Source organism: Mastigoproctus giganteus, chromosome 1 (assembly GCF_048544385.1).
Source record: "Mastigoproctus giganteus isolate SK-2022 chromosome 1, ASM4854438v1, whole genome shotgun sequence".
NCBI lineage: Eukaryota > Metazoa > Arthropoda > Arachnida > Uropygi > Thelyphonidae > Mastigoproctus > Mastigoproctus giganteus.
Genome location: NC_143575.1, coordinates 107,507,116 through 107,519,902, shown reverse-complemented (window position 1 = coordinate 107,519,902; position 12,787 = coordinate 107,507,116). Strand labels below are relative to the sequence as shown.

The 12,787-nt window shown below is 38.1% G+C and overlaps 1 protein-coding gene across 1 annotated transcript in view; it reads right to left on the bottom strand.

The window, feature by feature from the left end:
* LOC150091084 (protein MIS12 homolog) overlaps positions 1 to 12,787 on the bottom strand; it is a 95,943-nt gene that overhangs the window by 60,531 nt on the left and 22,625 nt on the right. Inside the window, exon 4 of the mRNA XM_090381727.1 lies at positions 12,593 to 12,736. Within this exon, the coding sequence (XP_090237853.1) occupies positions 12,593 to 12,736 (144 nt within the window). The remainder of the gene's footprint in view (positions 1 to 12,592; positions 12,737 to 12,787) is intronic.

Below are 12,787 nucleotides of genomic sequence, written 5' to 3'. Positions count from 1 at the left end.
CTACAAGTGACCCTGGCTACAAAGATATAGACTCGAACCTCACTACAGAAGATGGTGCTCTAGATATCAACGACATTATCATCGATATTTTTCAAGAAGTTCCTCATGAGGATGAAGAAATGGAAGGAGGTCAGGTCATTCTGTCGAAGAACATATTAACGACGAACCGCCGATGAAAATAGAAGAAGCGCTCGTACAAATCAATCGTTTAAAAATGTTATTCGCCGCTGAAGAAGATACTGAAGGACTTTCGATGGTTTCTTCACTCCGAACAAATGTTGAAAACAAAATTATCAGCCGGAAGAAGGTGCAGAAGAAAATAAGTGATTACTGTATGTATTTTTCTTAAGATAAAGTCATAATATGCATAGCACAATTGTATGTATATTATTTACAAAAATATTGTTCAAAATCTGTATATATTTTAATTTAATTTTACATTAAACGTTTAACGATTTTTCTTTCTTTCTTTTTTTTTTTTTTCTCCCTCAGACTTCTTGTTAGCGGACACCTCTCTAACGGACACATTTTCGTTCCCCATGGCTCTCCGTTAAAGGGAAGTTTCATTTAATGTCCAAGTTTGCAGACGATACGAAGGTTGGCAGGGTTGTCAAGGACACTACTGGCACTAGGTGCATGTATACTTGCATGTATACCAATGCTAGAAGTATAGTAAATAAATTTGATGAATTTGAAGTGTTGGTCAAGACATCAAAGGCAGATATTGTTGGGATATCAGAGACGTGGTGTCACACAGATATAAGGAATGCCGAACTGGAATTTGGGGAGTACAATGTGTACAGAAAGGATAGACAGGATAGGAAGGGAGGAGGTGTTATGCTGTTAATAAAGAAAAACATAAAATCAAAAGAAGTGCATCCAGTTGATATAGATGAACAGTGCACTGTTGAGTCAGTTTGGTGTGACATAAGCACTGCGAAAGCAAAAATAAGAGTAGGAGTGTGTTATAGGCCTAATGACTCGAATGAGTACAATGAACAATTGTACAGAGAAATAGAGTGGGCTAGTAAATCGGAATGTCTTATAATGGGGGATTTTAACTTCCCAGATATTGACTGGAACTTGTGGCTTGGGCACTCACACACTAGTCAGACGTTTGTGGATTTATTGGATGATTGTTTTCTGCAGCAGCATGTTCGAGAGGCAACCAGAGAAAGTAATACTCTTGATCTGGTTATCAGCAGTGATCATTCATGTATTAGGAATATGCAGATAAAAGAACCACTAGGTGGCAGTGATCACAGTGTACTGACGTGGGATTTACTTAAAGATTTAATTACCATCAGGGGTAAAGGAAACGGTTTTTGCTTCCGTAAAGGAGAGTACAGTGGTCTCCGACAGTTTTTAAATTCTGTACAGTGGGATCAACTGACGATGTTACCAACAGTAAATTCTATGTGGGAAGCATTCAAGGAATTAATCGTGGAAGCTACTAAAAGTTTCATACCTATTAAGAAATATTGTTCAAGGTTTAGGCCTAAATGGTTGTCAAATGAACTAATGAGACTCGTAACAGAGAAGAAAAATGCATGAGATGCATATAAATTATCAAGTGACTCAGAAGCCTATGGCAGATATAAGTTAATCTGTAATCAGGTGACAAAGGAGGGTCGGCAGGCGAAGGCAGATTACGAGAAATCCTTGGCAAAAGATGCTAAGAAAAACAGCAAGGATTTCTTTACTTATATAAACTCTAAACGGAAGGGGATGAATCTGATTGGTCCACTTGACATCGATGGTTCGACTGTTGATGATCCTGCTCAGATAGCAAACAAACTGAATGAGTATTTTGCATCTACATTCACACGTGAGGAATTATTAAGGTTTGAAAATGGCAGAAGGTTATCAAATTGTAGCAGGATACTTAATGATTTTGTAATAACTGAGAGCAAAGTGGAAGAGAAATTGTTGAAGTTAAACGTAAGAAAAGCACCTGGGGTGGATGGGATCTATCCAGTTATATTAAAGGAGGCGGCAAAGCAACTAAGCAAACCCTTAGCCATAATTATGAGAGCATCCTTGGACTCAGGGGAGGTTCCCAGACTGGAGATGTGAAAATGTATCCCCAATTCACAAAAGGGGATCGAAGGGTGACACGAGTAATTACAGACCAGTTAGTTTAACTTCTGTTCCGGGTAAAATAATGGAGTCGCTGGTTAAAGATGCATTGCAGGATCATCTAGACAAGACTGCAGCAATAATTCAGACACAGCATGGGTTTGTTAAGGGAAAGTCTTGTCTGACAAATTTGATAGGATATTATGATGTGGTTACAAAGGAACTGGATGCAAAAAATAATTTTGATATCATATATTTGGATTTCAGGAAAGCTTTCGACTCTGTTTTGCATTGAAGACTATTGTACAAATTGGAGCAGAATGGTATTAAGGGTAAGTTGCTACAATGGATATAAAAGGATGGTTAAGTGCGAGAAGACAGAGGGTGGTAATCAATGGGTGCTGCTCTTCTTGGACTAATGTTATTAGTGGAGTCCCACAGGGTTCAGTGTTAGGTCCACTGTTGTTTTGTATATTTATCAATGATATTGATGAAGATATATCAGGCTTAATGTCGAAGTTTGCAGATGATACAAAGGTTGGCAGGGTTGTTAATGACAGTAATGGCAGTGTGTTACTGCAACAGGATCTAGATAATTTGGGCAGATGGCTAAGAAGTGGCAACTGAAGTTTAACCTTGACAAATGCAAAGTACTGCATATGGGTAGAAGTAACCCCAGAGAAACGTACCAACTGTGTGGTACTACACTTAAGGTGGTAGAAAATGAAAAAGACCTGGGAGTAATTGTGCAGGCAGATATGAAGTTTTCTGAGCAATGCAGACAAGCTGCCAGGGCAGGTCATGGTGTTTTGTCAATGATATATAGGAATTTTGCTAGCAGGGAAAAGGAGGTGATTATCCCTCTGTATAAGGCAATGGTCAGGCCACACCTTGAGTACTGCGTACAGGTCTGGAGGCCTAATTTTAGGAAGGATGTAGATTTACTTGAGCGTGTACAGAGAAGGGCAACAAGATTGGTGAGGGGAATGAAGGGATCCTCTTACCAAGAGAGGCTTAAGTTCTGCAAATTGCAGTGGCTGGAGACTAGGCACCTGCGCGGTGATCTGATTGAGGTATATAAGGCCTTGAATGGGTTGAGCACGCTGAATTCTGATGGGATCCTTCCACTTGTTCAGATTACGAACCTAAGGGGGCATAAATTCAAATTAAGAAAAGACAGATGTAGAATAGATGTGCGGAAATTTGCCTTTAGCCAGCGGGTGGTTAATTGCTGGAACAAACTTCCATCTGTCGTTGTGGAAGTTGATAGGTTGAATAAATTTAAGGAGGAACTGGACTGGCATTTGGAGGGAATGGTGTGATTTTTTTTTTTTTTTTTTTGTTGGCTGATGCTGCATAAGCTCATACATTTGCTTTCTTGCATCACATGCCACTACTACTACTATGTTGCTGCAACAGGATCTGGAAAGGTTGAGCAGACGGGCTGAGAGGTGGCAAATGAAGTTTAACCTTGACAAATGTAAAGTACTACATATCTAAGTAGTACTTTACATTTGTACTTTACTACTTTGTATATCTAAGTAATAAAGTATCAACTCTGTGGTACTACACTGACAGTGGTAGAGAATGAAAGGGACCTGGGGGTGGTTGTGCAGGCAGATATGAAGTTCTCTGAGCAGTGCAGACGGGCTGCAAGAGTAGCTCATTGTGTATTGTCAATGATATATAGGAATTTTTCTAGCAGGGATAAGGAGGTGATTATTCCCTTGTATAAGGCAATGGTCAGGCCACACCTAGAGTACTGTATACAGGCCTGGAGGCCTCATTTCAAGAAGGATGTAGAGCTGCTGGAACGTTTAGTGAATGGAACAAAGGGGTGCTCTTACAAATAAAGGCTTAAGTTTTGCAAATTACAGTGTCTGGAGACTAGGCACCACCGAGGTGATCTGATAGAGGTGTATAAAGCCTTGAATGGTTTGAGCATGCTCAATGCTGATGGGATTCTTCCTCTTGCTCAGAATAATCACCTGAGAAGGCATAAATTCAAATTGAGGAAAGACAGATGTAGGATAGATGTGCGGAAATTTGCCTTTAGCCAGCGGGTGGTTGGTTGGTGGAACAGACTTCCATCCCTTGTCATGTAAGTTGATAGCCTAAATAAGTTTAAGGCTCAGCTGGACAGGTATTTCGAACGAACAGAGGGGTGAAGTGGAGGTGGTTATTTTTAATTTTTTTTTTTGGCTGATGCTGCATAAGCTTGCTTTCTTGCATCAAATGCCTCTGCTAATGCTAATTACACCAATCTGAAGAACATCCATTAATTGCAACATCCGCTTTCTGCCCTGCAGCCACCTTGCAATCCCTCTTAGAAAATTTCCAGTAATCCCAACACGTTTCAGCCTATACAATAACCTCACACGAGGGACTTAGTCAAATGTTTGTTAAAATCCAAATAAACTATGTTCAAATTGCTACCTACATTCTAGTCGTGAGTAACTGTTTCAAAATAGATTACCAAATTAGTTAAACATGATTTTTCCTTAACAAAAGCATGTCGTATGTCCTTCAGAATGCCTTTTCTATCTAAATGTCCCTGATTGTATTAATCATTGGACCTAAGGAATTCCCCCCTACAGAATTCAGATTGACTGGTTTGTAGTTACTAACTTTGCTCTTAGAACTGCCTTTATGTTTTGGTGATATTTTGGCACATCTCCAATCCAAAGAAATCCCTCCTGAGTCCAATGATGCCCTCATAATTAACCTCAATGGTTCAATGCACTCTCTGGCTACCTTCCTCAAAATTACTGGATATATGCGGTCAACATTCAGAGACTTACTTGCCTTTAGGCTCAAAAGGTTTTCTAACAAACAATCACCCAAAATTTCGAAATTGCTAATTTCATATGTCTAAGCCTCTCCTACATTGTGAAACTTTGAGATGTGATGTTGGAGAAGGATGCTAAGAGTGCCTTGGATGGAGAAAAGAATAAATCAGAGTATAATGGACCAACTCAAAATTAAGACCAGACTAGCTGAAATAATAGATTAAGGAATACTGCAGTATTTTGAACACATAATGTAGAAGACCAAAGGATAATCCAGAGAAAACAATTTTGTTCAGTAGTATAACAGGAAAAAGAAGAAGAGGGAGACCCCCTAACAAAATGGACACTAGAATAATCCTAGAAGCCCAAGATGGGCTGAAGATAGCCTAGAATAGGGTAAAATTGTGGATAAGGTCAAGAGTCCTCAATCTTGAAGAGACTGAAGAAACAGCCTCTCCTCACAATGAAGGGACTTCTGTCAGTAAAGATCAATGCAAAGTATTTATTCAATTCATTGGCAACATCAACTGGGTTATCTGACTTTCCCACACCCATTACACAAGAGTACAATCTGATTTGTTTTATTCTTCTTCTTCACAAGAAACTGTCCCATTCTCTGCCTCTCTTAGTGCTTTCTCATACTCAGCCTTTGCTGCCATAACCTTTTCTGTTATGGTACTATTACAGATCAACTTGTAGCTGTTATAGGCTCAGTTCAGTTCATCGCTTTGTAATTTTCCCATTCCATATTTGTCTGTTCTGTATTCATCCTCCTCGAGCTATATTTTCTTAATGGTATATATGCATTCACAGCTTCTGTGATTATTCCTTTAAAGGTATTCCATAATTCTAATATATGAGGGGTGATAGTTTAATTTGTGGACTGGTGCAAGATCTTAATTGTCATCATCTGAATCTTCTGTGGATTTCTACTTCTTAAAATACTCTCCCTTGAGCTTTATGCACTTTTTGACACCATCATACCCATGCATTGAATGCTTCTTGCAAGCCATTTTTCGAAATGGCTGCAAAGTGCTTCCATTGTAGCTCTGCGAGCATTGTTGTCAGATGCAAAATGCTTGCCTTTCACAGCTTTCTTCAGATGTGGAAATAGAAAGAAATCACATGGGGTTAAGTCCAATGAATAATGGGGACATGACAGAACCTCAGCACCTATGGCAGTGATCATTGCTCTTACTTAATATTAGTCTTGATGGAGAAATAATTTCACATCAGTCACATGGAATATGGCCATCCTACCAAGACACTCATTACCATATGCTTCATTCATCTCTTTAACTGTTTCTGATGCATTTAAGCCCCGTCTGACAAAATAACAAATCACATATCACTATACAATCTGTAAGTCCAACATGATACTTGCTTCAAAATGATCATCAGTGATGGCTAAAAAAAAAACTATTCACTCACCACTAGCTTGACAAGTACTAGCATGCGCAGACAGAGTCTGCTCAGCAGCAATCAGGGAGAGAGCCTTTAGTGGCAGTTATGGAAAGTTCACACAGTTGTTGTTGTTGTTGTTTGGTTTTTAGGAGCATTAGCAACTAAGGCCATATTGCTCCAGGGATATGCGGTGGTCATTCCCTGACCTTTCCACACCCTCCGTATTTGGTGGTCACAGGCTCGAACCCCGGTATAATCAAGAAGCGTGTGCTATGCACTGCTGCTCCTGCCCACCTGGCTATGGAGGCACCCTTCATGCAGTAAACAAAATCTTGCACCAGTCTGAGAATTAAATGATCACCACTTGTATTTGCCCTCCCTCTCCAATCCACCTAATTCATAGATGCCATGTAGCTTAAACTCTCATAGTCCCCTTTTCTGAAATTAAAATCCATGCCTTTAACTACTGCAACATCTTTCTTCATCTTTAAACTAATGACGGTGTGATCACTACCACTTTGACCGTAAGCTCTTTGATGTCATCTGATTCATAAATAATGATCAGGTCTAGAATATTCTTACCCCTAGTATTTTCTCTAAATTGCTGGTACAAATAACAATCATCTAGTTTATTTAAAAAACTTCTCAATGGCGAGTTTCTCTCCCACTTATCCCAATCAATTAGGAGCAAACTGAAATCGCCCATGACATATTCAGACTTGCGTGCCCATTCCATCTGCACGTAGAGATTCTCATTATATTCTTTACAATCTTCTGATCTTAGATTACTCCCACTTTCATTATACCTTTGTTTCCAACTAACTCACACAACACAGACTCAATGCTGGTAGGCATAACTTCTTACTCAACAAAAGCTCCTTTTGCACTCAGGCCTTGAACTTTGGTAAGAAACATTACCCCACCACCCCTTCTATCTTCTCTATCCTTCCTAAATATATTGTATACCACAGAGGAACTCATTAACCCCAATTTGAAATGGATTATATTAAAAGAAACTTCAAATTACCCTGAAAAAGGGCATATTCTTCTGGAGGTTCATCACTTTAAAAAAAGTAAAATTAAAGTAGGTAAAGAATATAAAGAACCATGAATCCTAATGGTGAACTTTCACAGATCAACCTGATTGGTCTAAATGTCAGACATGAGAACAGACCAGCATTGAGAGAGAGAGAGATGTTTAGGTCACATGATGCTCCTGTGTAATTTGAAAATTTTATAACTTCATGTCATTTACCTATCATATGAGGAGTGTTCACTTAATTCACGGACTGGTGTAAGGTTGTACAGTCAGTCCTCGTATAGCACGATAGTTGTATTCCTAGAAACCCTTGTGCAATGCAAAATTGTGCAATATAAACAACAGACCCTATGGGAAAAATAGGGTTAGGTGCCGACCACCCAAGATTGAACACACATTTGTAACCAAAACATTACCAAACACAATAAATAATCGTAATAAAATACGTAAGTATTTTATTACGATTATTTATTATTATACGTAATACATAAGCATTTTAATTACTTAAGTATTTTAAGTAATACGTAAGTATTTTATTACGTAATAAAATATTGCTAATGCTTTTGCTTCTATCGTAAGCAAACTTTTTTTGTTTGATTTTCTATCCAAACAGATGACAGCCGTTCCATCTCTTCCAATTCTTTGTGTCTTAATCTAATGGATTTTAATTACATTTTGAGTTGTTCCTGCTATGAAAGTTGTTTTTATTTTCTCTGCATTCTTTGTAATTCTCGGCGTTGCCTCATTTAGGTCTGTAGCACGTGCAATATCACATGGTCTTTCATTTCGCTCAAAGTGTTTCACAATTTCATATTTTTTCTCTATCGACAGAAGTGGACTGGCCATAAGCCTTACCAGGGAAACCCCGGTGGGCCGGAGGCCGGTGTGATTTTGGCCATAAACCATAGTATGAGGCCACTATAAATTTTCCCGGGTAAGAATTTTTGACCCAGTCTGCCTCTGCTTATCGATATTGCTTTTCTTTCTCTCTCTCTCTCTGAATCTGCAGTGTCTTCACCAGGACGGTTCCTTTTCACACCTTTTAAGTATTTTACTCATTTGTAGGGAATAAAGAACAATTACAAAACGAGGCACGCTTGATACACATAAACAAAGCTGCGCGCGCGTAGCAACTGAATAAACAACACCTTAAAGGCAGAGATACACTATTAACACCTCACATTTCTAGGGGTTACTGCCATAAAACAATAAAAATCCAGTTGCGTTTCTGCTAGTGGAATCTGTATAAACTGGTAGTAAACTCGATCTAATTGCATTTGCAATTATACCGATAGTTGGAATTGTGTTGCTTTTTACGTTATTATGGTGAAATGTGTTTCCCCTTCACTGATATAAAAAACAAATACATTTTCAGAATCTCCTCTTCATTCCTATCGTGTTGCTTTCAGTTGGGGTGATTCCGCGTTTAACTGCCATTTCTTGTAAACACAAAGGCGAATCGTGCATAAGCGAATTCAGTTCGTGTTATATAATATATCGTTCCCCTATTTATGAATCGTGTATGATCGAATTCGTGTAGTGTAAACACGTGTTATACGAGGACTGACTGTATCTTAATTATCATCATCTGAATCATCTGTGGATTTCTCCTTCTGGAAATACTCTGCCTTGAACTTTACACACTTTAGCCACTGTCATACCCACGCATTAAATGATGCTTCTTGCAAGCCATTTTTTGAGACTGTGAAAGTGCTTTCATTGTGGCTCTGTGAGCATCGTTGTGTCAGATGTGAAACACATGCCTTTCAGAGCTTTCTTCAGACATGGAAACAGGAAGAAATCAACATGGAGCTAAGTCCAGTGAATAAGAGGGATGTGGCAGAACCTTGGCAACTATGGTAGTGATCACTACCTGCACAATATTAGCCCTATGGGGCCTGGCATTGTCTTGATGAAGAAACCACTTCACACCGGAATATGGCTGTCCTACCAAGACGCTCATTACCATATGCTTCAGTCATCTTCACTCATTACCATATGCTTCTCTGAAATATTCTGCTAAGAGAGGAGTCTTCCAACAGATTTTAAGTGTCAGGTCATACCCGGTGAGGCAAGCTGGCCTGCCTCCCAATTTGACATTCAAACAGAGGCATATCAATGATGAATTGGAGGCCACATGGCAGAACCAATATACCAATTCTGAGAAGGGTTGTCATTTGTACACCTTTATGCCTTCTGTTCAAACTGAGTCAGGGACGACGTTCCTGGCTCCATTTCGGGTTGGCGACTTGCTGTGTCCTCACTGGACATGGCCCGAAGTCAAGTCTGTACTGGTTGGGTTTGGCCTCTTTGGATTTATGTGCTTGTGGAGTGCCAGAGACAGGTCTCCACACTGTGTTGGAGTGTCTGAATTACATGGGCATTAGAGCAAGGAATGCTCAACTCTCTCACCCTCCATGCTGGAAGGATTGTTTTTGATTATAGAGAACTTCAGCAGATTTGCTGAGTTTGTACATGTCACTTTTTCTCGCAGGGCTTGGCCAAGATAGTAGTGATCTATCTCCTCATGATGGAGATGGTAACTCATGGTGTCGGGTGTTGATGGCCCATCCCCACCACGAGGCCAAATGATCGATGATTATTTTATTTTACTTTGTTGTTTGAGTTGACCAGTTGGTCTTTGTGTTTGAAAATACTAACCTACCAGATGAGTAGAGTTTTTAACGCAAATGAGAACAATGTCGCATATGGGCAAAAGCCGAGGTGGCAATTTGGAGTAGCTCTTTCAAATGATAAATGACACTGGAATATGACTGTCCTACTAAGACATTTATTATCATATGCTTCATTCATCTCTTTACTGTTTCCGGTGTATTTAAGCCCCATCTGACAACAGCAAATCACATATTGCTGTTCATTTGTGTCCAACAAGATACTTGCTTCAAAATTATTTTCAGTGACACACAGCTAAAAAAAAAAAAAAAAACTCTTCATGCAACACTAGCTTGACAAGTACTGGCACGCACACAGTCTACTCAGTAGCAATCGGGGAGAGCGCCTATAGTAGCAGTTATGGAAAGTTCACACGGTAAACATAAAGTCTTGCTCCAGTCATGAATTAAATTACCACCCCTTGTACCTATTACAAATCACCAGGCCACAGAAATCTGCCTTCTACTTGGTAAAGAAAGGAAAGCTCTTGAGTAAGCTGAACATGGCATCAATAAATTTCATTAATCACAGCATTACTATTATGTTAATACTACATTTATCATGTTTACATAGTAATTCTCAAGATGTGTTTAGTTTAATTTAAATGCTTCATAAATGCTGCAAAAATAAGCTAAAAATCAATTATCAATCCCAGTGATCACTGATTTTTTAGCTTTTGGTAGACAGCAGATATCTCCCCAAAATATTGATGAACAATGAAGAAAACCTCCAATAGAGGTTGCCACTTATGGTGCTCTTTGGGACGATTCCTTCAAAAGTACTACAACAGGAGCTTACTCTACTGCAAATACTGTACTTTCAATGTACATACTCACACTACTTGATGAATATTAGATTAAATTCATGTGCTTAATTATAATAAATGTATATAGCCACTCTAAACCCTTCAAGCACCACATCCACTTAACACTCAAGATGTTTGATGACTGGTGAGACTATCTACCTAGAGGTTTGGATAATAGTTTGGTCATTTCAATAGAAGGCATTGTCTGCTTTATAAAAGTGTATAAAACTCATAAAAATTTCTTTTTATTTCTAAATTTTGCAATATAGAGGTTCACTTTGTGGAATGTGCATTTTTTATATTTGGTGAATGAAAACATTTTGCAATTATAAGATATTCATAACATAGCTTTTATGTCTAGTTAAGCTAATGAAATTACCCAGACTATCATTACATTTTGTAATATGGAACTCTTTATTCTAGGGGAATTTGGGTAATTGGTTTTACTGTATAACTTATGTCTAGCTATAACATTGATAAAGTACACACAAATATGTGTTAGGTATTAAATTTAAAAATGGTTAAAATTGGACAAATTAGATTGGTATTATAAAAAGGTTTTTTTTTTTAACTTTTGTCCTGGATTTTCCATGTTGATCTTGATGTTTGTTTGTTATTCGGTTTTTAGGAGCATTAGCAACTAAGGCCATATTGCTCCAGGGATATGTGGTGGTCATTCCCTGACCTTTCCGCATCCTCCGTATTTGGTGGTCATGGGCTCGAACCCCGGTCTAATCAAGAAGCGTGTGCTACACACTGCTGATCTTGAAAATAAGCATCTGTTTTAACATTTGATATTAACAGTGTTGTTTATTTGACTATACTGATAATGTTTAAACTTGTGCCATAAACCGAAACAAATATAAATGCTAGACTGATAATGGTAGTCTTGAAAGGAGCAAATTTGGAAGCAACAAAACCAGCTGCATACAAGAACCAAATTGTGGTGCAGTAGATAAATAACATTATGGACTTTGTTTTCCAGTTCCTGTCTAGGATGGTGGCAGATGACATGCACTCTTGGAACATTCTGTGGTCTAATAATATATAATTTTAACTTAATGACAGTATTATCACACATGCATGCTACTGCAAATTTATCACCAGTGCATCATTCCTTACTTTAAATAAAAACTTGCTTGGGTGCAACCATTTTAAAAGGGTACAGCACCACTACATATTGCTTACTCTATGACATAATTGTATTACAGCTTATTTAACAATGATTGCATAATTTTCCACTTCCCAATTGCTGACCTGACTTTGATCATGAAACATCTGGCTATGAGGGTATATCAATGGATAGCATTAACATGGCATGTTGTGAAACATTCTATATGAAATGCTGTGAGCAATGACTGAAATTGCAATTCTGCATTTATTTGCATTGTCGAAATCAATGGTTATCACACTTTACAATTATATATCAACATAAAACATGAGTATACAGTGTCATATTGTGACCAGAACAGACTTATACGCAGAGCAGTTGTAATCTGAATAAACATGTGTAGTCAAGAACAGACTGTCACAAAAAGTGACAGTATATGAATTTTCTTTTTCATGCATTTCATTTCCACATTGTTTAGACATTCCTAATTCCAAATTTCAGCCCTGTACAATTACTAATTCCCAACTATAGTTCTCCAAAATGATGCAGTTTAATTATAATCAACACAAACACACATTACAATGTTAATATACTTCAACAGGAATATTTCTATTTTACACCTAACAAACTTAGGTCTCAGTACCCAATGTCAAGTGATCTGAACAGTTCAGTGACTTTAAATTAAAAATTACCTTCAGTATTTTCTCTTTAAGTTGACTGATACTTGTATCTAGACATAAATCCATCTCTTGTGAGCAACGACTTTCTGAATGAATTTCATCTTCGGGCAAGATGATGTGATCTGGTATGCAGAATACATTAACGTTCAGATAAGCCTAAAATACAAACATGAAAGAAATATATAACATGAAATGTAAGAAAATTTT